The 27,482-nt window shown below is 35.6% G+C and overlaps 1 protein-coding gene across 1 annotated transcript in view; it reads right to left on the bottom strand.

Annotated features, from left to right (window-relative positions):
- btv (dynein cytoplasmic heavy chain beethoven) overlaps nt 1-27,482 on the bottom strand; it is a 135,560-nt gene that overhangs the window by 94,246 nt on the left and 13,832 nt on the right. The window contains exons 8-22 of the mRNA XM_071596847.1: nt 27,310-27,450; nt 25,030-25,129; nt 23,716-23,876; nt 22,752-22,976; nt 21,489-21,658; nt 20,899-21,094; nt 19,877-20,116; nt 18,539-18,637; nt 15,593-15,726; nt 13,445-13,585; nt 12,666-12,875; nt 9,068-9,320; nt 6,404-6,553; nt 3,503-3,723; nt 254-369 (exon numbers count right to left, since the gene is read on the bottom strand). Of these exons, the coding sequence (XP_071452948.1) occupies nt 254-369; nt 3,503-3,723; nt 6,404-6,553; nt 9,068-9,320; nt 12,666-12,875; nt 13,445-13,585; nt 15,593-15,726; nt 18,539-18,637; nt 19,877-20,116; nt 20,899-21,094; nt 21,489-21,658; nt 22,752-22,976; nt 23,716-23,876; nt 25,030-25,129; nt 27,310-27,450 (2,557 nt within the window). The remainder of the gene's footprint in view (nt 1-253; nt 370-3,502; nt 3,724-6,403; nt 6,554-9,067; nt 9,321-12,665; nt 12,876-13,444; nt 13,586-15,592; nt 15,727-18,538; nt 18,638-19,876; nt 20,117-20,898; nt 21,095-21,488; nt 21,659-22,751; nt 22,977-23,715; nt 23,877-25,029; nt 25,130-27,309; nt 27,451-27,482) is intronic.

Here is a 27,482-nt window from a genome sequence, read left to right as displayed (position 1 = left end):
TTGCAATGGGAGTTGCATTGAGTTGGGAAAGGGAATGCGGTGAACAAAAATACTAAAATTACAAATGGCTGCATATCAGAAGGAATGGTTACTCCCACATTCTCAATACCACAACTCACAAATTAATCAAATTTATTAATACTTCTGTGGGTAAAATATATTTTTTCTTAACTAAGCACATATCATTCTGCTCAAAAACAAATTAAACTTTTTACATACTAAGTACTGTACTGGCAAATATATTGATACTTACCAGTGTTAAATTCATCGAATAAGGACCACATGGATTCAAATTTCTGGAGATCATTTTCAACTTCAGAGCATTCTGGTATATCAACAGCCTCCATTCCCATGCTAACAAAGTCAGAACTGGAAGATACAAATGTTTTTTAGGGCAATAACTTATTCATAATCATACTTTACAATTGAACACTCCATCAAACAATAAGTGATATAGAAAATATATTTTTTATTCCCAGATGTTTTGTGAGTAACTGTAAAAGTAAATAAGTCCTTCCATGAAAATTTGCATTAAGAATTACCTTCTGTATAAGACAAACGTTTTGGATGAACACCTTGATCAATATATTATCTCCTGTGCAAAGGACACAGGAGGTTCATCAGTGAAAGGAGAACCATGACAGCAGTCAGTTAAGTGTGGAAGCATAATAAATTATGGGATCAAATTCAGAAACCAAAATTAAGGGATTAAAAAATCCTGTTTGCAATGATTTTGAGGGGATATATGGTGACTTATTATTGGCAAATGATGACAAATTCACAAAATCAGTTGTATGCTAAGCCATATTAAAAGCAAAAAATTCTTAGAAATGTGACCCTAGTGACTAGCAAAAGCAGAACCATAGAGCATATCCATTCATCATGAATGATCAAATAACTATCCTGTTCACATCACCATTTCTACCTAGTCACAACAATGAAAGAATGGTGCATGGCCCTCATCCTCTTTTGTCTTCTTTTAACTGAAGTCTGGCAATTTTTTCTTCCTCTGACCTTGCGTCACTCTTCATTTTCTTCACCTCATCTAAATATTAATTGTGCTACCTGTATTCTCCTTAAGTCCTTCTTTTTCACAGGATTTAACAGTTAATTCCCAAACCCTTCCAAATGTTCAATTGCAGACTCTGTTTTTCACTCACCTTGAGAAATGTTCACATCTTGTCTGAATTTTCACCCCAAAATTTTACACTGTCTTCGAGTTCCTTTTCATGATGCTCAAAATCCTTCCATGATTAATCTATTTTCTTAAGTTTCTTCTTCTGGAGCCTTCTATTATCTTCCCTTTGCTGTTGTGCAATATTTCCAACCACTTCTCTTTTGGTTCAAAAGTGCATCTTGTATTTTCTGATTGGGAATCTTACTGATGTCATTAACTTTGCATAGGGAGACTCTCTGATTGTCTGCCCAGCCTTTTCACAGTGGTGTTGACAGTAAGTTTAACATTCAATGTTCCTGCAGACATTCATGTGGTTTCTAGAGTTTGTTTTGGCCCAAACATTTAGAATGCTCTTCTTATGTCTGAGCTACCATGGGCCAGAGTCAGAGTAATATTTATCACTTCCGCAATAGAAAGATATTTGACTTGCCAACTTTGCAAACATTTACCTCCAGGAGTGGTCAATGGTCTAAATGTGCCATTTCGGTGACAAAGGAATATCTACAAGTAATATAATGTACCACAGACCCTGAAGTCAGCACCCCAATATAAGGTCTATTTGCAATTTACAATGTGAACAACCTTAAATCATTCATGAATACAACGAAAGACAAAGTGGAAAGACAAAATAAAAGTGGCATTTGTAAGTTAACTTGAAAGGGCTGTAATGGTATCTATAAAGACTAAATGGGGAGATCATTAAAAACATGAGCGGAGGAACATAAAAGCTATTTCAGGAAATGTGACCTTCCGCAATCTCACTTTGCTAAGCATATGCGGGAAGAAAATCATGGGAGCGATTTCAACCTGGAACTGATACACCAAATGGACAAAGGATGAAGGATGAACAAGTGGGAAGAGCTGGAAATCAAAAAGAATTTGAAAAAGGGTCATTTGGTCAACAAATTATTGTTTAAACACCTCTCCCCAATCCTGGAAGCATCCCTTTCCTTCACAGTATGACCTAATTATCCTTCCCCCCTATAAACCCCTCTAATTGCCTTTCCTGATGCTTAACACCCCTCTCCTCCTTCCCATCAACGCCGATCACAACCCTTCCTTTTGACCCCTCCTCTCCTTCCTCCCCTTTATCCCTCTCTCACTCACCCCTTCCCCCACAAGAATGGTATATAAATGGAACGCAACTTGATTAATTTGTACCTGATGATGACACCTATGCATTGAAACTAGTAGTACGAAAATAAAGAACAGTGGAAAAATAAATTAAGTTCTTCATTTAATGTACCATGATACAGTGTTGGAATGATATGTTATGGCCACATGCTTGCCAAAAATTAATGTCACTATCTCCGAAAACATGCACTTGCAGCACTTTTTATTTCAACATTACTACGTAAAATTTTTTTCAAATGATATTTTAGGATACAATCATCAAATAATATATCTAAAAGATGAAACAAAATCTAATAAAGCTTTCCTTGATTTTAAAAATATGTAATGCCTTAAGTGTGATACGTAGTTTTTTCCCCACTGCAATATCTCTTAAATCAGCAAAAATGCTTTGGCAAATTTTAGCATAGACCCTATGACATTGGTTATCACTCAAAGGGTTGAAATAGAGAAAAATGAGGAATTTGGAGATAACAAATGAGAGGATTTTTGAAGATAACAAAAAAAGTGAACCAGCAACCTTCGAGCTGAGTACATAAAAAAACTGAATTCTTTTAAATTGTTTTATAAGTTTTCATTTCCATAGCCCGAGTGAAAGTTTTGCAAAATTTTACGGATAATATAACACTATGTAAGGTCCATTGAAATTATTTCTCTCTAGAAATTTAAAAAGTGCATCCTTTAAACTGGAGTTTAGAGTTAATTACGAAAGGATGGCTTTGATAGCATCACATTTCATTTACATAAATTTTATTATGTTCAATTACATTATTACAGAAGGATCTGAGGCAATTAAAATATTTTCATTGACAGAAAATAGAATTTTGAAAGAGTAAATTTTTTTCTACAGTTCCTTATTAGAAACGAGTTGATTCCCATGCATATTATATTTTTCATAAATAGTGTTTCCCACGATGAAATATAATAAATTTTGTGATAAATTTTAAAAGTCATATTTCCCCCATTATATATAGTATAACCACTATAATAGCTATATCTATGTCATACAAGTCTACATTCTACTGAAAACATTAAATAGTGATAAAGAAAGAACAACATTGAGTTTAACAACAAAAGTTTGCCAAGTACACTAGTCACTAACTTTTATGAAAGTTAAATACGATGTCAGTTATCTATGGTAGTGTAATGGGATTTACCCGTTCAATAAATAATTAAATACATATTAGAACATACTTTAGTTTCTCAACAGACAGCATTAGCAAATTCCATTCATCTCTTTTCTCTCTCAGAAGATTGAGAGTGTTTTGCAAAGGTTTTTGACTGGTATCCATTCCTCCCAAATTAACTAGTGATTCTTCACGGGGGCGAACTTGCTCCCATCTCAAAGCAAAACGCTTGACCTCACCAGCGAGGTTTTCAGCTTGGCTGTGCAAACAGGCCTTAATGGTATCCAACTGAAAGAGAACAATGTGAAATATTAATCCTTTAACATTTTCAAAGAATTGAGCTCATCTTATATATTATTACAAGGGTAGTATGTAAGGTTCTCAGAATCACCACCTGATGTTAGGGCTAGCGCAACGAGTTTCCCTCATAGTAATAGGTAATCCTTTAGGAGTACACACATTACGCATCAACGCTCCAGGGAAGTGACATTTGAGCAGTGATTAAATACTTACTATAGAAGGTAGAAGGTATAAACACAAAGGAAATTCATGCTGACTTTTAGAATGCTCAGGAGGCCTCTGCTCCTTCATATTCAACCATTTACACATGTAAAAATGAGTTTGGTCAGGATAGCTTACATCATGTTCTACGTAGTGGTCAACCAATACATGCCAATACCCCAGAAGTTATCACAAAAGTGCATAAATTGGTCATAGAGGATCGCTGACTGACAGTGCAAGAAATCGCTGAGGTTCTAGCAAATGACATCTGAATTGGAATATCACATTTCAACAGCGGAATTGGATATGAGAAAATTATCTGCTAGATGATGGAAATTTCTGAACAATTTTTGACTGGTTTTAAGAACAGCCTACAAGATTTCAGGCATCAGTTTGAGACCACAGATGTAACTTGGGTCAGCTAATATACCCCCAAGACAAAGCAGCAGTCAAAGCACTGAAACATGTTGATCCACTACCACCAGAAAAGAAAGGTGATGGCTTCAGTTTTCTGGGATGCAAAAGGGATTCTGTTGATAGATTATTTTTCCACTGGCCAAACGATTACTGGACAATATTATGCTAACCTCCTGAACCAAGTACAGCAAAAGATACACAAAAAAAAGTCACGTTTGGCATAGAAAAAAGTCATCTTTCATCAAGACAATGCACGCCCATACATAAGTGTCATTGCCTTTGCAAAAACACTTGAACTAAGATATGAATTGTTGCCACAACCGTCTTATTCAACTGATTTGGCTGCATCAGATTTCCATCTCTTCCCCACGCTCAAAATTTTCCTCAGTGAACGGAGATTTTCTTCAAACAAAGAACTATCAGCCAAAGTAGACAGGTATTTTGCCTGTCTACTTTGGCTGTTTCTGAAAGTCTGAAGGAATCTCATTTTCAAGATGGGATGAAGACATTGGTGGACCAAGTGCATTAGAGTATAGGGAGACTAAATTGAAAAATAACAAATTTTCACTGAGGTAAGTTGTTTATTTCTATTCCATTTTGAGAACTTTTCAAATTACCCTCACACTATTATAGGTAATCTAATAGTTAAAGTAGGTTTTGGATGGACAAAAATTACCAAATAATTATCTTGTTTCTCCAAACAACACACAACCCAACATACTACTCTACAACATAGTGCCTCTTTAACTCTGTACACTTCTTTCCTCCCTTCAGTCTGTCCAGCATCCCTATCCTTTTCCAACCCCTTTCTTGTTTTCCTAAGATTACCTCCTCTTTCAGTCTTCAATCTCCCATTGCAAATCAATATTCTTTGCATCCATCCCTCCCAACATCCATCCATTTCTCCAAACACATCCCTCTCTTCTTCCACCATACCTAGCATTTCCTCATTTGTTTTCCTCTCAGTCCACTAAATCTTCTCCCTCCTTCTCCACACTCACTTTTCAGAAGCCTCCAAACTAAGCCTATCATCCTGCTTCAATAACCATGTTTCCATTCTGTACATAACTACACTCAAATTCAAAGTTTTAACATGCCTTTTCTGAACATTCTCACTCAATGTCCCTGTCATCAATTCCCTCCTCATGAAAGCTTCTTCGCCTCTAGAAATTATTATATTTTAGTCTCTACACCTTTTTCCAAAACACCTCTGAGATATGTACTGTTCCACCTACTCAAGTGTTTGCCCACCTAATTTAAACTTTGACTTAGCCTTCCTCTTTCAGGAAAACCACATAACCTTTGTTTTATTTACATTTATTTTCATCCCATATCTATCACACTGAATTTCATATTCACTCAGCTATGCTTGCAATCCCTTGGCTAACTGACAAACAAAATTATGTAAGATCTCATTGAATCTAAAGACATTCTCAAGAGCATATCTCATTTGTAATTTGGGGAATACCCAAACATGAAATTCCTATAGTAACTTGAAGTTTGCAGTTATGAAATTTGAGGGATTAGCGTGTTTCATATTGTTATTATACCAAAGGAATGTAGGTCATTCAATGAATATTGGAAGTGATTAAGAGTCATCATTACAGTGAATTAATGTAAAAGAAACTTAACTTTAACAGCTTAACATTCCATCCGATAGACGGCGTACTCACTTAAAGTGCTCTCCACAAAGCACCTCAAGTAGTTATTGGGATATCTCTGAAAAAGATCTGCCTTCTCCAGGAGTAGAACCCAGGTCCTCTGGGTGGCAAGCCAGTATGCTAGCCACCACATGATCCCAATGCCCCTGACCTTTGTTTTTAGCTTTATTAGCTTGGAACGAGCTGGGGCAAAGAGGATTAGAGAACCAATCTTATGTACCTAGAGGCCCTGGAAAGTCTTAATCTGCCATTGACTAAATTACTGTTTTTTCCTATAATATTTGAACATCCCTGCTATTAATAGATATTTTACTTGAAAAGTAAGGCAAAAAGCAGCTATGAAAAAAATTAGGGAATCTAAAGATCAACTCGTGTGGAAATCAACCAACCTGCTTGCTAATGATGACTTCATAGTTGTCTAAAATGGACTGAACACTATCCCACATGGTTGAGACATGCCTCACACGATCAACTCTTTCCTTTGTCCAACTTGCTAGGGTCTTGTTCTTTTTCTCAGTCTCCAAAAGCAACGCATGCATCTGTAAGTAAAATCATGCATTCCATCGAAATTTATCCATCTAAATTCATCCATCTAAATTCACCCATCAAAATTCATCAGAAAAGAAGGAGATTAAGTTAAAACAACACGTTATACATGTCAGAAAATATTCATAGGACTGGTGGTTATTCAAAAAAAAATTAATAAAATGATCCATTGCATAGCACACACTTATAATATTTCAAGCATATATGAAATTTACTGTTAAAGGGGCCTCAAATGTTTTCCAAATGGGAAAACAACATGCCCTCCTAATATTATATTTAAATGTTCAAATTCTCAACTTATAGGTCAAAAGACCGAGTAAAATATTTACAATTAATAAAAAAACCAAGGTACAGAGAGCTATCTTTCTGCTAGCCTAATGAATGGGTTATTATATATGAATAACTACTGCACATCTTCAAGTAATAGTTGTAGTAATTGTAATTATTAGGAAATGCAACTGACAGCAGAGGTCATTTGTGCCAGAAGGAATAGGTGGTTAATCTGGTAGGGGTAGAATGTTTCAGGGAAAGGAGGAAGGGCGGAGAGAACCCCAGCATTGGTGTTAGCCAACTCTAAGTGAAAGGTGTCAAGGGGTCCACAATTTAATGCCCCATCCAATGGACGACATACTTACTTGGTGCTTTCCACATAGCACCTCAATTAGGGATTGGGATATCACTGAAAAGTCCGGCTACCGCCGGGATTCAAACCCAGGCCCTTGAGGTGAGGAGCCAGTACATTAGCCACCACACCATCCCAATCCTGGCTCATCTTCAAGCACAAGCCTGGTATTGTCTTCATTTTAAGATTAATGAAAATTTACTTAATGTGTCACAAAAGGTGACTTCTTTGTCCTAATTTTAAACAGCAGTTTTAGTTCAAATACAAAAATAATATAATTTTCTCACATTTTGAATTTGATTTAATGATTAATTGCCACAGAAATCTTTCATTTTATACACGTCCATTTTTAAAGGTTCTTCTTTTAAGTATGGTAGTGAAAGTGAATGAAACCTATGGCATTGGCATGATTATTTCGTTAACCACCCAAGTACATCCTGGAAAGTAAGAGCAACCTTTTGTTGGGGAGATGCTTACCTTGCATTGGTGAATGAAATGAATGTTTATTGTTGGCAAACTTCAACAGACCCACAGTAAAACAACGTCGCATGACCTAGGTTTCAATGCATCATCATGATTTGACCGTGATGATAATGCATTGTATCCTTTGAAAAAAATTCCCAACGATAAACTGTTATGGATTACCACCAAGTTTCAAAGGAGAAAGCTTTAAATATGGAATGTATCAGTCTTGCAGTCCTACTCTTGATAATGGTAGAATATATGCAACAAATCAGCTAATTAAACACTTAGTTAAGTTGAGACTTCAACTTGTTCCTTGTTTTTATTTACCCAAATCGATTATCATTGGGAAACCCCTTACGAATTGGTGTCACAAGTGAGATTTTCCCTGCACTTTGAGGGAGATGCTACATCGATGCCATTGTGCAGGTTAGTCAACACGATGCATCAGGTGAGCACATTAACAGGTGATTTTGAAGTACAAAAGCTGATGGATAAACTATGTGAAGTTGGAAACAAGGAAAAATGAAAAATTTATGGCCTGAGGAGAGTGAGATAGGATTGCCAATAATTCAGGCTCAAAGAATAGACATGCAATGATTGAGACTATTTAATACTTTCAAGGGGCAAATTAGGAGGATGTGGAATTAATTATAATTTACACAAGTAGGACAAACAATCAGATTATGGGTTGGAGTGAAGAGGATAAGTTAAGTGACATGATATTTCACAAATGAGGTGGAGGAGCTCATAGTAGAAGACTTATTAAGCAGCTTATCACATTACAGATTAATCTATTGAAAAGAACAGACTCTACAATGGCCAAAGTTTGAATTCAAATCCATTTATGAGGCACATGAGACACTGGAAAGTATGTACGATTGGCAACAAAATATGTACACCATTTTAAAATTTCCATTTTTAGAGAAAGGTTAAATCATTCATAACATATAATGACCACTATGAGCATAATATTCAAGCTCAGCTATAACTGATTTACTTGGCATGCAAATCAAAGGGTAATGCCAAGAAACTGCAGGAGATGCTGCAACAGTAACTCTTAAAGGAGTCATCTGCTAAGTGTGCATTGCAATGCAAAATTTCAGAGTGTAAAAATCATTCAAATAAACTACTCCAGAAATAATATATTATGTCTGGAGATTATCATAATATGCCATACTGGGACATGCTCAGTACATGGGGAGACTGGTTGTGACCAGTTTACTCTATCAGCTAAACAATCACCAATTAAAATACTTGAATTTTATGTTATCTTAAGATTACAAGTCTGTAAATAGATCATTGTTTCAGTGAATATGAAGTGCTCTCAAAACCAAATGCCTTCATTGAAAATATAGCTCAATTTACATATGAAAAAACCGAAGAGTTTAACTATGTTGAATAATGCACAGTGGACTCATACCCCAGGGGCTTCTTTGAGTATTTGGGCATGATGAGCACTAGCTGTGTTGACATCCTCCAATTTCAGTGAAGGGGATGAATGCTGCAAAACTTCAATGGCACCACTGGCAAACTGCTCTACAGTTGCCACATCATGAAGAATTGCAGCCTGGAGAGAAGATGCCAACAAATCCCAGAAACGACGGTTGTGCACCTCAATGTCTGCTCGCACTGGCAGTACATTCACACAAAAACATTCAATTTTCTCTTCATTACTGCAATAATGAGAGAATTACAGATAAAAACTCCGAGCAGTCAAAATACTACAACACCCAATCATTAAAAAAAAAGCCATTATTATTTGTTTTTTAACAAACTAATAGGGAGGAATTATTGCATAACAATTAATTTACAGAACATATGTACAAAAACTGAAGATATGGACCCCCCATGGACCCTCCCATCCCATCCCATGAACTACTACCTTGTAGTGGTGGAAGGGCTTGTGCATTTTGATGATCCCTGGAGATGTGCTTTTGAGAGGAATGATAATTGCTCCTGGTAGGGTCACACATGTCAGATAGGTCAAAGGTTAGGAGCCTGACACAAGGTAGTCTATGCAGTATCTGCTCAACAGCAAGGTGGCTGCAAAGGCATGTGACACAAAGGGACCATTTGAGGGATGGTATCACATTAAAAACACTATTGAGGAAGGCAACAAGAAACCACCTTTATTACTTATCTGAAGACTTTCATTTGTCATTTCAAGAAATTCTTCCCAAGCAAAAGCAAAATCAAAAGCAGCAACACAGAAGAAACAGAATAGGACTGAAACAGTTAAAATATATACTTGGAATGTTGACACAATGGTGAGGTCAGGGAATTTAGAAAATATAAATAAGGAGATAGAGATAGGAAATATACCTTGTTTTTTTGAGAGCAATGTTTATAGAGTACTATATGGTTGAGGGAACGAGAGCCAGCAAGGGGTGACTACAGTAATGAGCAAGAAGGCAGGAAGAAGGGTGGTAAACATAGAGCAGGCTGTTGAGAGAAAATTATTAGTAGAAATAGAAGAAAAATTAATAAATTTGGTCAATGTCTAGGTCTATACGCCAAGAATCAATCAATGGAGGAAGAAGATGACAGGGTATACAATCAATTAGAGTATATAATCATAGATCATCCTGGAAAAAAACAGTTCAAGAGATAGGAGGTTGGAACACGACAGTAGGTGAAGAAAGATATGGTGGTGAAGTAGGGGTTGTACTTGTATAAACCCCTCCTTAGATGTACTTGTAGGTAGGAGTTTAGAAACAAGGAATTACTGTGGGGAGAAGAAGAGAGAAGGAAATGGAAAAATGTAAACAAAAGAGTTAGGTACAAGGGTAACATAAAAAGTTCTCCGAATGGAATACATGACTTACCTCAGTGAAACGTTTTTATTATTAAATGTCTCCCTGTACACTAACGCACTTGGTTCAGCAATGTTCCAATGCCTTAGTCCCATCTCAAAAATTAGATTCCTTCAGGCCTGCAAAATACATGTCTACTTCAGCTGTTGGTTCTTTGTTTGAAAAGAATCTCCATTCACTGAAGAAAGTTTTGAGCTAAGGGAAGAGATGGAAATCTGATACAGCTAAATCAGGTGAATGAGGTGGGTGTGGCAACAATTCATATCTCAGTTCACATATTTTTGCCATGGCAATGACACTTCTGTGCGGGCCTGTAATGTCTTGATGAAAGATGATTTTCATCCTTGCCAAACTTGGCCTTTTTTCATGTATCTTTTGCTGCAGTCAGTCCAGGAGATTAGAGCAGTGTTGTCCAGCAATTGTTTGACTTGTGGGAAAATTATCTGTCAGCATAATCCCTTTCACATCTCAGAAAACTGAAGCCATCACCTTTCCAGCTGACAGTACTGCCTTTGCTTTCTTTAGTGGTGATCAATCAACATGTTTACACTGCTTTGACTGCTACTTTGTCTCTGGGGTAGAGTAGTGAACCCAAGTTTCATCTGTGGTCATAAACCAGGGCAGAAAATCTTGTTGGTTGCTCTTATAATGGGTCAAACATTGTTCAGAAATTTTCATCATCTAGCAAATAATTTTCTCATATCCAATTCTAAAGCTAAAATGTTATTTTCCCATTCAGAAGACATCCTGCAGCCTCAGTGATTTCTCACACTTTAAGTCAGCAATCCACCATAACTATTTTATGCACTTTTGCTATAATTTCTGGGGTAGTGGTACATTTTGGCCGAACATTGCCTAAGCTGTCCTAACCAAACTTAAACTCATCTGTCCACTTGGCAACAGTTGAATATGAAGGCGCAGGGTGTTCTGAAAGCCTGCATGAATCTCCTCTGCTTTCATACCTTTCCCTGCAAAGTATTTAGTCACTGCTCTAATCTCAATTTTTTCCATCTTCAAAAATCACTACACGGGAACAACAACAGAGAGGTGACCGCACCACAGATCACATCCCAGAGCACTGATGCATTACGTGTTTACTCATAATAATATATATCATGACAATATACCCCACCACCACCGAGGCTGGCCTCAGTGGCAGCAGGTAACATCATTGCCTGCCAACTCAGAGGTCATGGGTTCGATTCCCACCTAAGTGGGTTTTCCTCCACCAAGGGCTTGAATGTTTGTAATTGTCTTTAATGTAATGTTTAGGTTAGGTGGAAGAAGGGACTATAAAGTCTCAATCTCACCCCAATGAAGTCATTAAATAAAGAAATAATGGATTACCTAATACTTACATGGGAAACTCATTGCACTAGCGCTGATATCCAGCGGTAGTTCCGAGAACCTTTCAAACTACCCTTGTAGAAGAGTGTTCAAAGAGTCGAATAATGGAGCAAGGTAGGAAAAAAATTGGATGAAATAAATGGTGGAATAAGCAGTGCAAGGATATGGATATAAAGAGAAAATAAGGAAAAATATAATAAGAAATGAACCATAGCACCATTGTGCCCATCCAAAACCTTCCTAAAATGTTAGAATACTGATAATAATCACACACATTCAATAAAGTTAATATATGATTAAAATTACATGTATACTGAATGAAAGGATGCCAAAAATATGTGAAGTTAAAAAATGGAGCCTTGTAATGTAGGGTATTACAATACATATTTACAGATGTGTTTGCTGGGACTAGGAATGAAAACCTATCCTGGGTTTTTCACAACTATTAATTAATATGATTGAAAATGATTCCATAAGTTAATGTTATTTTTAACAACGTCATATATTTTTCTGAATTAGATACATTACAGCAGAGCAAAGCTCATTTCATATGGAGTGTTTTGGTCCAAATTTTCACTTAAACTATTAAATTTTATTTTGTCATGACATACCTTCAAATAAGTACTTTAATTTCATACAAATTAGAGGTATTTCGTGAAATATAATTTGATACACAAATATTTTCTTGATATTTTGGAGTAATGTGTATTAATCATAATTGTCAGGAATTTCTATGTCCACTAGAGGATTTGATAAACTTGGTACATGTATTATGTCATCATGTGCTTATTTTTGACAGTCATTGGTTTCAAAAGGCAAAAAAATGCTACACTATGACATTCTAGCATATATACTTACCACGGCAGCTTGGCAATTTGCTGCTCCCATGCTTTGGAAGCTTTAAAATTCATATCCCAATCTTGCCAAGTCAACAAATTTTCTCTAACAAGACGATCAACATCAACTGTTCCTAAAGCAACCCAATGTGCAAACTTTGCTTTAACTTTCTCTAGCTTGCTCAATAGGAGTTCTGCCTTTTCAAATACTTTTCCAAAGCAATGAGCATTTCTGAAAAAAAGGGAGAGTGAAGTATCAGAGCTAATCTACCTCAAACTTCTTTTAAAATATGCAGTATTCTTTTCAAGCTAAATCCAATAATATGTAGAGTTCTGCTACCTCTTTTCCAAACATTATATAACATATTTTACATTCAGATACTAGGCATTGAGAGTACTATGTCCCTATTTGCTTCTATCAATATTAACTGCAATTAATTAGTTAAAAGGGGTGAATTAATAACAAATAACATATAAATACTTCAAAATATTTGTATGAAACCTAATGCTAATATGATAAAAATTAATTAATAAAACATTAACAACATTCAAAAATTGATTATTAATTAATTAAAACCCCTCTTATGCATTCAAGCCAAAAATAAAAGAGAAATCAAATCGATTGATGTCATTTCCACATGCTCGAAAACTTGTCCAAATTTCATAAAAATGCCCAATACCCATCCCTTATGCATCCAAGCCAAAATTAAAGGTAAATCATATCGATTGACGTCATTTACAAATTAAATCATGACTTTCCTTTGACTCTTATCAAGAAAAATTCAACAGTATTATTCTTACCTCTCTATCATGATGGGAAACAAATGTTCTTCACCTCCAGCACCACGAAAAGTGTTGGGAATAGAAATGAACCGCTTTATCTGTCCATAGTAGCGTGTACGAATTTCTTCAATGGGAGGTTGGAATTGCAGCTTCTGCTGACTAAGTGCACAGTATTATATTTATGTAGCAAGCAGCAGTAAAATATAGCAATAAAACACCAGTTAATTTCACAGAGAGAACTGCTTTTTTCCAAAAGCAAAACAACTGAACCACTATTACTGAAGAAACAAATGAAAAAGAAGCACATGCAATTAATCGGGAGTAATGATGGAAGCTACCACTCTAGTATCAAATTGAAGGAATAAAAAGAAAAATAAATTAAAGCCTCCCAAAATGTATTCAATGGTTTCTGGTTTAACTTTGTGGAAGTAAATGTTAATTAAATGAAGAACACAATTTATTTTTCAACTGTTCTTTATTTTGGTACCGCTGGTTTCAATGCTTAGGCATCATCAACAGATACAAATTACTTAAGCTGCGGTCCATTTATATACCATTTTTGTGGGGGATGGGGTGGGTAAGAGAGGGGGAAGGGGAGGGAAGAGAGGCTATGATCAGCATTGATGGGAAGGAGGAGTAGGGTGTTAAGCATCAGGAAAGGCGATTAGAGGGGTTCACAGTGGGGGAGGGGGGAGAAGGGTAGTTAGGTCTTTCCGTGAACGAAAGGGATGGTTCCAGGATTTGGGAGAGGTATTTAAACAATAAATCATTGACCCAATGACCCTTTTTCTAATTCTTTCTGATTACCAGCTCTTCCCACTTGTCCATCCTCCTTCCTTGTCCATTTGGTGTATCGGTTCCGGGTTGAAATCATGATTTTCTTCCAACAGATGCTTGGGGAAGTGAGATTGCACAAGGTCACATTCCCTAAAACAGCATTTATGTTCTTCCACTTGTGTTTTTAACTATCTTCCCATTTGGTCGATAGAACAGTGGAAAAATACATTGTGTTCTTCATTTAATTACCTCCCATAATGGTTTGTAAATGACTTTTATGCCTATGGCATTGCCAATATAACCATGAGTGATGCTATGTTTAAAGTACAATTTCTCATAGTCACCAAGCTGGAGTTTATCTTTCCTGAACTCATTTCAAAATATCTATTGGGTCTTTTGAGTAAGATGCAGTTTTGATCATCATAGTTGAAACACAATGTCATTTTTATACAGGTTATTCATACTAGTTACAGGTTAGTTAGTCACAGTCTCAGTATGAATTGGCTGGGACACAGGATATGATTTTTATATTTTCAATATCATGGATTCCATTATGATCCATTATGTTGTGAGAGTGGTTTATCGCTGAATAAAAAGCATCAAATAAATACAAAAATATACATACAAATAAAATTTATTGATGTGAAGATTGGTATTTGAGTGGTTTTCTGCTGAATAAAAAGCATTGAATAAATACAAAAATATACACATAAAGAAATGTTAGAGATATGAAGATTGGTATTTGAAGGAGAATTGCAAACTACGAAACATAAGTAATTATACTGATATAAATGATACAGTCAATAATAAACCAGCCAAAGAATCAGTAGTGATGGAGAAGTGCTTATAACCCTGGGAACAGTCTTGAGTGAACAGCTCACCACCAAGGTAGGAGGGAAGCTAAAAAAATCTTAACTCAGCAGATATGGTGTCCAGAGCTAGGGGAATCCAAGGTCTAGGTTTATTGTTTGATAATCCCCAGATAAGGAAGGTTCAGCCCAGTGCATCAAAATGGGTATGGGGAAAATAGTCCTTACAATAGTATTACACACTCCAACCATAATCATAGAAGGAGCACGAGATAACTCAAGTGAAGGGGAACTTAAGTTTCCATTCGGCCAGCAGGACCCAGTTGTTTGATAAAGGTTAAGAAAGGCCAGTAAGTCAATGGTGGTGGAATGGAGGGTCAACATAACCTGCCTGAGTACACCACTGGCTGATAGAGGAAAAAAAAGCGATTCTCAGAAAAATTCTGTATTGTTGCACTCAATAAGGAATTTTGCTCCATGGACAATATTTCAATTTACACACTTAAATACTAATAAAAGTTAGTATGAGTGAATGGGAAAACAAATTATAACTATCACAAATATATTTTTAAGTACTCACCGAAAAACTAAGTCCACTTTCATTTCAGGAAGATGCTCATTCAGCGCCTCCAAACCTATCTGATATTGATATTCAAGCACTTTGTAAAATTGTCTATCCCAATGTATACGCCATGATTTCATGTTGGTAAAACCCTGAAATTAGTATGCTAAGTTAGCTTGGTTTACAGAACAGAAGCACACAGGGGCTACATAAGAATGAAAAACTATTTAGGCTAAAAGTTCTCAGTATGTCATTCAATTCCAAAAGGAAGGGAGATGACAATCCTGGAGTGAAGTGCATTCATCCTACAACATATCTGAGCACTGTCCTCAAATTGCCTCATGAAGTCTAAATTTTTTATATTGATCGACAGTGCTTTATGTCACAGAGCGAAAATTGTTATAATTACATTCCGAATATTATATTTTGCTGCATTATTTTTTATTATAAAGGCCGCATCATGTGAGGACTACAGAACAATAAGTTTGATTTCCCATACAGCTAAAGTGGTTCCCAGAATCATTAACAAAAGAATGGAGAGCAGGGCTAATGATTTCTCAGGGAATGATCAGTTTAGGTTTAGGAAGGGAAGAGGCATGTGCAATGCCATTGCAGTGATGAGATTAATAATCAACAAGAATATAGAATACAATCAGGATGTATTTGCCCATTTCATAGATTTTGAAAAGGTGCTTGATAGAGTGGATTGGGAAAAACTCTCAAGTATATTGCAGGAAATACAAATAGATTGGAGTGACAGGAGGCTAATCCACAACCTGAAAATGTCTCAGACTACTCAGGTGCGAGTGGGGGATGGAAAGTCTGATTGGGCAGGGCTGTCCATTATCACCGTTGCTGTTCAACGTATATGTGGAGGAAATGATTAAAGAGGCATAGGAAGAACTGCATTTGGGAACGAAAGTAGACAGGTAATTCGATTTGGCTAGCTGATGTCCAAGCTTATGTTTGTCAGTCAGCCAACCGCTTGCAAGCATTGCTGAGTGAATTGAAAATTCAGTGTAATAGATATGTGGTGACAATCAATGTAAATAAAACAAAGGTTATGCGATTTTCCAGAAAGTCAAAGGCTAAGTTTGATGTTAAAACAGGAGGGCAAAAACTAGAGCAGGTGGAATAATTCACATATCTCAGAAGTGTTTTGGACCATAATGGAAGAAATCATACGAATACAGGAAAAATGAATGAAAAGCATATTAATTGGCAATGGGATGTTGAAGACTGTAACAGATGGGTGATAGTTGGTCAAACGAGGAAGGGGCAGAAATAAGATAAAGATGTATGACGGAATGAAGGGAAGAAGAATATACAGAGATGAAGAGGGGCTTCTTTTAGAGTTAAATGTTGGGTTGTGTTTCGTTAGGAGAGACAGGATATTTATTCGGCAGTTCTGTCCATCCAAAACCTACCTTTACTGGTACATAATAATAATAATGTTTTTCACAGCCACAACCTAACCTTTAAAGTGCTGAGCGGGTCATCCATTGGCATGTTCACGCAAAATTTTGCTACTCCCAAATATTTATTTTGTTTATTTATTATAATTTTCTCTTATTATTTTACAATGGTAAAATATTAGATTGATAAATACATGTACCGATAAATAATATTGAAAACACAATTCCTACTCAGTGGAATATTTTTAGTGGAAAAATTACTAGTTATGAGGGCAGGCTTTATGGGTATTTTTGCCATATTTTCAACAGTCAATCACATTTCGGCAGGGTAGGATATTTATTGGAATTTGATTAAATTTGACATGATTACCTATCAGAACAGCTATAACAATTTTTCTGCTTTATGAATCTGGAAATTAAAAACAAAATTAAAATAAATCTATCATACTGAACAATGGTCATCACAAAAGATGTAGGTACACCTATTATAAAATATATTTGTAGAAATAATCAGTGATACTCACAACTGAAATAAGGGTAGTTAAAATAAAGGCCAATATACGAGGGTCATCCGGAAAGTAGTACCCGTTCGTGCCGCATGAAGTGCTGACGACGCGAGTAGCCGCTGGACGAGGTCAGATAGCTTCAGTGGCTTGTCTGCCTTCTCTGAGCCAAGTTGCGTGACGCTAGCATTGCCTGTGTTGTTTCTGTGATTGTTTACAATGTTTAAAAAAATTGAGAACGCCGCCAGTTGTGAAGTGAGGGCAGTGATTAAATTCCTCAATGCAAGAAACGTTCGCCCATGTGATATTCATCGCCAATTAAAGGAGGTGTATGGAGACAATGTAATGGACGAGTCGTCTGTTCGGCGGTGGTGTCGCAACTTCAACATGGGGAGGGGGAACACACACGACGATGAGCGTTCGGGGAGACCGTCTGTCATTACAGACCAACTGGTGAGCTCAGTTGACGAATTCGTGAGGAACGATCGGCGCGTCACAATTGATGACATCTGTGAGCATTTTCCCAATGTTTCTCGAACAATTGTTCATGAAATTGTTAAACACCATCTGCATTATGCAAAAATTTGTGCAAGATGGGTCCCTCGCGTATCTCAATGAGCTGGCGGCGAAGGACTATCCAGCAGGAATACAGAAACTTGTCACACGTTATGACAAATGCCTTAATTTGCTTGGAGATTATGTTGAGAAGTAGTTTAAAGTATCCTCTTTCAAATAAAATTTTTTATGTTTGTTAATATTTACTTTTGTGTCTTTATTTCACGAACGGGTACTACTTTCCGGATGACCCTCGTAAATATAAAATTAAAATTACAAACATTAATATTTGATTTTAAAAGGCCTATCTCTAGCCTATCACAATGTTCCCCCCATTATTTTGTGCCACTGAATAAACAATTTTATGGGATAATAATGAAAAATGATACACAATAAACTAAGCATTTCTGGTTAGTCTAATGTTATTAATTATCATGCAGAGTGCGCCCAATTTTAAATAAACTCACCTATTTAATAAAACAGTAACTAACCTGATTTTCCACTTGGTTCATTATACTTCTTACTTCAGACATAGCTTCTTTCCATTTTTGCTGATGATGCAGTAGGTCAGTAGACATCAGCATAATAGCCTGGTGAAAAAACCATGCAGCAAACATAATTTAATTCGCAATTTCTAGAAATCAGCAAATACTTAGGTGCTATAACTATAGACTCTACACATCTAACTATTGCACTGTACTCTCACTATGAAAGGCCTTGGATGGCATCAGAAATGTCGTGAATTTTGATCTCATACATTAACAGGCTGTAAATTAATTGTATTTACCATTAGGGTATAAAATTACATGAAAATTTTCACTTGATCTACTGTTGAATTCCAAAACAATTGAACTCATTCCAAGTTTTTGAGTTAAGCTAGCCATTTTAAACAGTATTTGCTTTGTATCTGCACAATTTTATGTAAAATTCCAGATTAGTAATTATATAGCCGCCCACTCACGGAATCTTTGTGGGTGTATAGAACAAAGCGATTTTTTCTAGTAGATAGCTTTCACTCGACATTAGGAATATCAGGCTTTGGAATCATTTTGCATGATTTCAATTCTCACTAAGTGCTTCAAAGCATCAGCATATCAGGCTGGTATTGCAGTCCATTATTCTTACTTCACAGTACCCTTATGTACAACCACTTCAACCCTTGGACTGGAGTGTTGGGTACAATTTATGCAAGGATAAATTTTTTCTTCAGAGCCATGTGATGTGAATTTTAGAGCATATTCACTTGAGAATCAAAATGCTAGCTAAATACTTGACACACATTAAGCATAGATTGGAATATATCCTGAGAATAGATTTTCTAAAAGCTAGTCACTGAATGCGTTTAAACTTTGTGTTTATATTTTGTGACCGCACTTTTCTGCCTGATGCTTATGGAAAAAATACAGGTTCCCAATTATTTAATAATTTTTACACAAAAAAAACAACTTTAAAGGAGAATAGAATGAGTGTTCTGCGTGAATTTCAACAACCCAATCAGAAGCCCAACAAAAAGACAATTAGAGAGAAGACATGAAATATGGTGAAACAGTGACACCTAGAACCCTACAACATAGAAATATGCTGAAAACAAAATTCAATTAAATTTCTGTTTAAACAGCATAGTTCAGATTTTTTCCTACCATTATGAATATTATCTAACATCTAATACTTAAGCAAAAAGTACAATATACATAATTTTCATTTCTAGTAATTCACAGATTTACGAGCTTGAAATATCAGATTACTTACAGTAAGGAACAAGTAAATTTTCAAAATCATATTCTATCAGGCAAATTGAACAAAGACACTTAATCAATCAAAAAGATTACCTTTTCTTGAATCTCCAAATGATAGGCAGCCAAACGTGTATTTTCTTTTGAGAGTCTGTCAACTGCTGATTTGAGTTGGCTGAGATAGTTGTTTACAGCTGAAGTATCACTCCAAGTCACCTTCTCCACAGCATTACCTTCTCCTTGAACAAGCCGAGAGAGTTCTAATGCTGCTTTCAGCATCATTGGTCGTTGTGATGGTATCATTCTATCTCCAATTGTATTATGGAAATTGGCAACCTAAAATATGCATGTAGTCATGAAATTCATCTAACTCCATAAAGGTAGCCTGGGTGAATTAGATTTCTAAGTCTTCCAAAGAATTAAAATATGACACAGACTTAAAAAAAAGTCAAAAGTGTAAAGAGGTTCTTTATGGATGTAAGATCAGAGTTAAAAGGAACTCTAATCTCACCTCATCCTATTCTCATAGTATGCCTACTCTGGTTAAGTCTACTAGTAATCAAGTTAATATAAAAGCATTGTTTGTCACTTGTACGGAACATAGAGGATACACTTAAACATGAGATCCTTGACATAATTTGAAGACCTTGGAGGAATGTACAAATGCAGAGGTGAGGCCAAGAAGTAAACTCTGAAAATGTGCTCTACTATTCTCCATAAGATCACCAATTGTTACTCTTGTTTCAAATGGGTTAATGCCAGAACAATATGATTTCCTGTTAAAACAAACTGAGAAAGGACTATAGTTTAATATATAGGTCCAACCCATCAATAATTTACCTAAATAATTCATATAATTCCTTTTGCTAAGTTTGGTATTGCCTCCTTCAAACATCAGTAGGTTTAGTAAAACTGTTACTATTTTGTTGGTCAATTACAAAGAGGCAAAATGTGAATATCTTTTAAAAAATTAATTCTTCATTGAATTTAATAGAGAAACATGAAATAAACAGCAATGAACAAAAGGTAATCCTTCAATTATTATCTCTTTTATCTGTATCCATTTCCCAAAGTACACAAGTAGCATCTAAGCAACAGTAATATTAAAAGAGCCAAACCTGCTCAAGTGCCTTGGCTTGATTGGAGAACTTCTTTGCCTTCTCAGACATAGCTTTGATTTCTGTAGGGATTCGAAAACCAAGAAGAGAGAGCTGCCTGACTTCACGTATAAGTCCAACTAGCCTTTTGTTATATTTCACATGCATGAACTGATGGTTTTCTTCAAAAGTTACCACAGGCTCATCAGTTCGGAGACTTTTGCAAATAACAAGAGAACATATATTGGTATAAGAAACATGATGAAAATTGATATATTTAGGTTGGTTCACAGATAAAATTTGAAAACCATTAAAATTGCAATTGGTATAACATGCTTTTAAAGAATCTTATAAAATAACATCCCAAAAAACCTATAAACTCAAACATGAAGGAGTAACAATTTGCTATAAATGCAGGGTAGAACTTTGATAAGAGCGGTATTATAACTGATAACTGAAATGATTTTTACCAATGACATATTCTTATCATTTTATGTTTCAATCACAAGTCACTGTTAAAGAAGACAATTCAAATTACAAAAAATGTAGCTTTCACATGATACACAAATTATTTCTTGAAAAAAATTATGCAAAAAAACAGCTCAACTAACCTGAGTACTTTCTGCTGCATTTCATACATTATGTCTTGCACCCATTCATCAAACTGGTTTTGAGAATACTCCCTCAAATCCTTTAACACCTCACTAACTTTTACCTGAAGATCCCTGTAGCCATTCAGATCACTCAGTATTTTGGAACTGGTAGCATCCACATCAACTACCTACATGATTGTAAGTCATGAAATATGGAATAAATTATGTGCATATTTAAACATAATACTAATACATAAATAGTGATTAATTTAAAGAAACTTCAAGGAATGCCATAACAGTAATTTTATCTGAGACACCCTTTGATTTGCGCACACATGAAAGAGTTTCACGGTGCAAAAATGACCCACTCAGACTGGCATCCTGGTCTAAGTGTTTCATTTTTGCACTGCTAAATTCTTACATTCAAACAGTGATCAGTTCAGTGCGGATATTAATAGCCATTTCTTATCTTCCTAAATTGGAGCAATACAAGAAAATATGCCACATTTTTAGATGAAAATTATTCCTCGGACATGGCTGTTTTAATCCATAAGTAATGTATGTAAGCAATGAAAACACTATCAGTTAGTCAAATGAGCAAATCATCCCAACAGTAATAAGTGTGAAAATAAACTGGTGTAACAGAATGATAAAGGTGGACCAATGTTTTACATGATAATTAAAATAACCTCAGTATTGAAGGAATCTTCTTTCTGTACACTCACAGAAGCACAAAACCACTGCACAAAAGAAAATATTCCCTGCCACCACACACCAGCCTACTACACCCTTTCAAAATGCTCTTCTGCATGTTTATTTGGCAATTAACCATGAGAACTTGTTCAACTTTCGAAGAACAAGTCATCAAAAGATGGCCATTTGGTGGCCTCACATGAAATAGTGCCAATTGTTAATAACAATTAACATTGGAATTTCATTTGCAAATGTAAAATCCAGGGTGTAAAAATTCTCTTGTCTGAAAATGCTTTTTTGATATGGAACACATAAATGAGTCTGTCATCATTGAACTTGGGACTTTGAAGTAAAATAAAATATAAAACTTAAAAATAAAAAGAAAACTTGATGACATCCCAAAAAATTAATTACAGCGATCACCATTAATATCTGAAAAAGATTTTAATAACCAAATAATATTGATCATGAAAGGCTTTTCCCAGAGATCTTTCAAAACCAGAGGGAAGTGATTCTCAAGGGAGGACATTATTATTTTTGGTAAACCACATTTTAATTTGAACCATACCTTCCACATTTCCTACTAACCTTTGCTTCCAACTGCCGAGCCCAATAAATGCTTGAAACTACTCTTGGCATGTGAGGGAGTGAAAGGGGGGCAGCTGAAGATGAATGATGTGTCTCACTTTTTCGGAGTTCTATTTCCACAGAATTGACATAATCCATTAGAGAGACAAGTAGATTCTCCCTTAGTGGTAAAAGAGCTCGTGCTATGCTGGGCCTCTCTACTGCACCTAGATATCGCTTGAACTCCTGAAAACAAAAGAAAACAAGAACAAGACTTTGTGAAAGCTGTCATAGAAAACTGATAATATTTGTTTGAGTTCCATGTATGCAGTGCATTATGTTCTTCATTTATTTTAATTATTTAACGTCTTTATTGGGGCAAGATTGAGACGGTATAGTCCCTTCTTCCTCTTAACTCCTAAACATAACTTTGAAAACAATTAAAAACACCCATTCCAATGCAAAAATTTCAGAGTGTAAAAGTCATTCGCCTTGACCGGGATTCGAACCTAGATCCCTCAATGTCTGGTCGAGTGCTTTAGCCAAAATTTCAGAGTTTAAGATGACACCTCGATAGCTTAACTGGCTAAAGCATTCGACTGGAAGTTGAGGGATCTGGGTTCGAATTCTTCTCAAGGCGAATGATTTTTACACTCTGAAATTGTTGCATTGATTTCCATATAGACCTTGGATCTCACAGGATTATGATAAAATAAAGTTTTTAAACCCCAGGAATTTGTTTAAACAACAAATTGATTAATACAGTAAAAAAATGATACACATAATGGACAATTTGTAAGTGCAACTCGGAAATACAAGAACCATTAGAAATGCATGTTTAAGGAGAATACCATTAGTTCAACCAGTGATGAGAGATCATTAATGATGATGTGCATTTTGACCAGGACAAGGATTTTCAAAAGCTGTTTTATGAATCATTTCCATATACATATCTGATGCATAATTATTTTTTTTACAATTTTACCTGAAGGAACTGCAAAGGTGATGAAGGTGCCAAATTGTTCAGTTGGGTCCTTAGCTTAGAGGCAACTTTTGCCTCAGCCGGCGCAAGCACATCTTCAAATCGCTTCATTGCCACTTGCCAGAGTGGATCAGTATATGGATTAAACTGCACAGGATTCATGCCTAGAAAAGGGAATTACATAATGTTAATTTTACATGATCACACAATGAAAAAGGAAGGATTGAGAGCGGTCCAAATCAGAGAGTATCGAAAAACAAATGTGAAGGATCTGAGACAAAAATGAGACTGCATAAAGTGGTTATCAGATCCATCATCACTTGCTCCTTGGGAACAACAGCACAGGTAAGCCAAACAAAACAAGTAATGCAAACTGCAGAAGTGACTGCATGAAGAAAAATAGTAGGAAAGACAAGGAAGAGTAAGAGGTGAGAAAGCTAGAGATTTATATGATACCAACAGTAACTGAACACACAATTAAAACAAAATATGAATTGATTGAATGTGCCAAAAGAATGAATAAACCAGACAAGAAAAGTAAACGAAACTAAACGAAATGAAATAGAAGTATTGACTGATCACACAAGAGATGGTCAGATGACCTGGACAGAATAAGGCCAATATCAGAAAGAACAGGAAAAACAGGCCTTTGGATAAGAAGAAGAAGACCAAAATAAAGGCTACCCATTAATCACTGCAAGCTGAAATTTTCTAAATTGAAGAATTCTGCTAATGAGACTATAAGGCACATAAATTTCTCCAATAAATAATTAATGATTGTTATTAATACTGCCCAAGCAGATGAATTCCAAATAATGAAGAGAAACTTGTTGACAAAGGTAATTTAGCATTAATATGGTTTGTGGTAGTTTGGTAGTGGTATGGTATGGTTAATAAGTTGAGGAAATGCACTTTTTCAGTGATGGAAATTTTTCATCTTCTCTTGGGCTTTGAAGAATGGCCATTTTTACAAGTTACTTTTATCTCTAAAATCCATTAAAATATAATAATTGGTACGATTCTGATGAAAAAAAGAACTGGTCATGAGCTATTATTATATAAAAATATATAAAATCAAATGAAAAGACATTTGGCTCATTGTTATAAGTTTTAGGTGCAGGGATGGGTTTCACCACGCATAATGTATTTGAAACCATTTTGATACTTCCAATCAATATTTCCAAGGAGAGTGAACCATTGAAAGCTGAACCTGCAGACATGTCAATTCTGCTCTCAATAATGAACGAACGTTTTATTCTTATTGTCCTAAGCACTGAACAAAAGTCCAAAAACAAATTGTTACACTAAAAATCTTACCTGAGAAAGGTAGGAAGGCATCTTTGGTCCTAAGATTTTCCTGCTCACTCGAAGATAAAAGCCTTACAAGCTGGCGATGCATTGTACGAACCTGTAAGATCTAATACAAATATGAATTTACAAATTTACATTATAATTTATACATTGATATGCACCAATTCCAAAATTTGATTATATTATGAACTCATTTTCATATTTTACTGTATTTCTTACAAGGTTAAATAATTTTTTGTGGCACAAAGTACTTAATCTCATTAATATGGGGCTACTTTAGTCTGATGCTCTGGGCAATCTGCTCTATTGAACATAACACACAATTTTGCATAAGACCAATGCACTTCCTCCAGAAGGAAGCCCTAAAATGATGTTTTCAAAGCAAGACTACTGTTTTCAGAATGGGGATTCTGGTTAGAACAGTGGCCATTAATTTACCCATAAAGCCAAACTCATTGTTCAATTTCTGGTTTTAAAACTTTTTCAATGTACTCATGTACATTCATTGGATTTCCGTACACATTATTTTAAAGGGACCAGAAATTTCACACTAAATAGTAATATACAAACATTAATTAACAGTGGCACAGAGCAGTTTAATTTGCACTTCCAAGGAACTACTAACATTATACAGCTTACACAAAACCATGTGTGTGCTGTACTCTCAACCCATTTATAGAAAGTTCCATGTGGATCCAAATTAATTATTAACATTATTGGTATTCTAATGGTTAAGGCAGGTTTTGGATGGACAATGACTACAAAAAGGTACAAAAATACATATACTTGCCTCTCCCAGCAAAACACAACCTGACATTCGACAGTACAATAAGCTTCTCTTCGATTTTATGTACTTCCTTTTACCCTTCATTCCATTCAAGATCCCTATGCTATTCCTACCCCTTCCTCATTTGACTAATATTATCCCCTATATCACATTCTTGAACATCTCATTGCCAATCATTATGCTTTGCATTCATTTTTTCTGTCTCCTTAGAATTTCTTCCAGCAATCCCCTCTCCTTCCCCACCATGCCCAGCTGTTTTCCTTTCTGTCCACTTCATCTTCTCCATCCTTCTCCACACCCACTTTTCAAAAGCCTCCAATCTACATTCATCATCCTGCTTCAGTGAACCATGCTTCCACACCATAAACAACTATACTCCATATTGATGTTTTAAAGAGCCTTTTCTTGACATCCAGGACTCATTTACTCTATACAGTCCATTATGAAAATCTTGGGATTAATAATTAAGGTGGTATCCTGTTGCCTTTCTCAACAGTGCTTTTAATGTGATACCATCACTTAATGGCCACCCCATTAGGGCCAGATGCCTTTGCAGCCACCTCAATGAGAAACAGACACTGCGTGGACTACCTTCCGTCTGGCTCTTAACCTTAGGCCATAGCTGGCATGGGTAATCCTACCAGGAGCAAATATTATTTGTCCCACCAGAAGAGCCCTAGGGGTCATCAGAACTCACAAGCCTTTATGCCAAAATAACCAGGGTTGTAGTTCATGGTAAAATTACAAACCTGCATGAAAATAAAATTGCTTTGAAAATAATAGTAATAGTAAATACTTTTTAAACCATTACAGTTTTCAAAATAATAAACCATTTCAACCTATTTAGATGTCTCAAAATATCATGAACTACAATTCATTCATTCTGCAGCAAACATGTTGTGTTGACATGAACTTCTTATCAGCAACAGAACTTCTCAAGTGATTCAGGTGCATTAAAAATAAAAACTTTACTACAAATAATACAATACTGAAATGTTTGAAATATTTTGCACCAAAGAGAAAATACTAAACTGCTACATTTTTACAACTCTTTACCTAAATGAATATAATCATAAAAAGTGATTTTGATATTTTTTTTATGAGCATCATTTTTATGCTTTTTTTACCCTTTGTTTTGTCAACTTACATTTGGACAATTTTCTTTTTGTCAAGAATACAAAATAAGTAGCAAGGGACTATAAATTAAATATTTCTAAACATGAATGTTTACCAAACTGATAAAGGATTTAAGTAAAACTGGAAATATAATATATATTTGAGTAAAACTGGAGACCTCTGTGCACAGGAAACACTTTTACTGACCAATTTTACCCTTTCACTAAAGATAGGTTCCAACAAATGCCACTCCAGGGCTGACGCAAGAAACTCAGGTTTTAATCATTTAGGACATAGTAGTAATGAAGCTCCACTTATTCACCCACTGAGTATTAACACATGCAACACAACAGACCATGCATGTAATGAAAGATTATTCTTACTTCTTGGAGTCGTGTTTTCAACTTCACAAGAAATACTGGAATGCAACAACTTCCACGCCACGGATGGAACTTGTAATTAGGCCAAAATAGAGTAGTAAGATTTTGACATGCTTCAACCCACTTGTCGCAGACTCCAATTGCCTAAAAAGAAATTCATTCTATCAGTCAAAGTA

The sequence above is a fragment of the Hetaerina americana genome, unplaced genomic scaffold, assembly GCF_022747635.1.
Source record: "Hetaerina americana unplaced genomic scaffold, ioHetAmer1.1.p SCAF_8, whole genome shotgun sequence".
Classification (NCBI taxonomy): Eukaryota; Metazoa; Arthropoda; class Insecta; order Odonata; family Calopterygidae; genus Hetaerina; species Hetaerina americana.
This window is presented reverse-complemented; position numbering and strand designations above follow the sequence as displayed.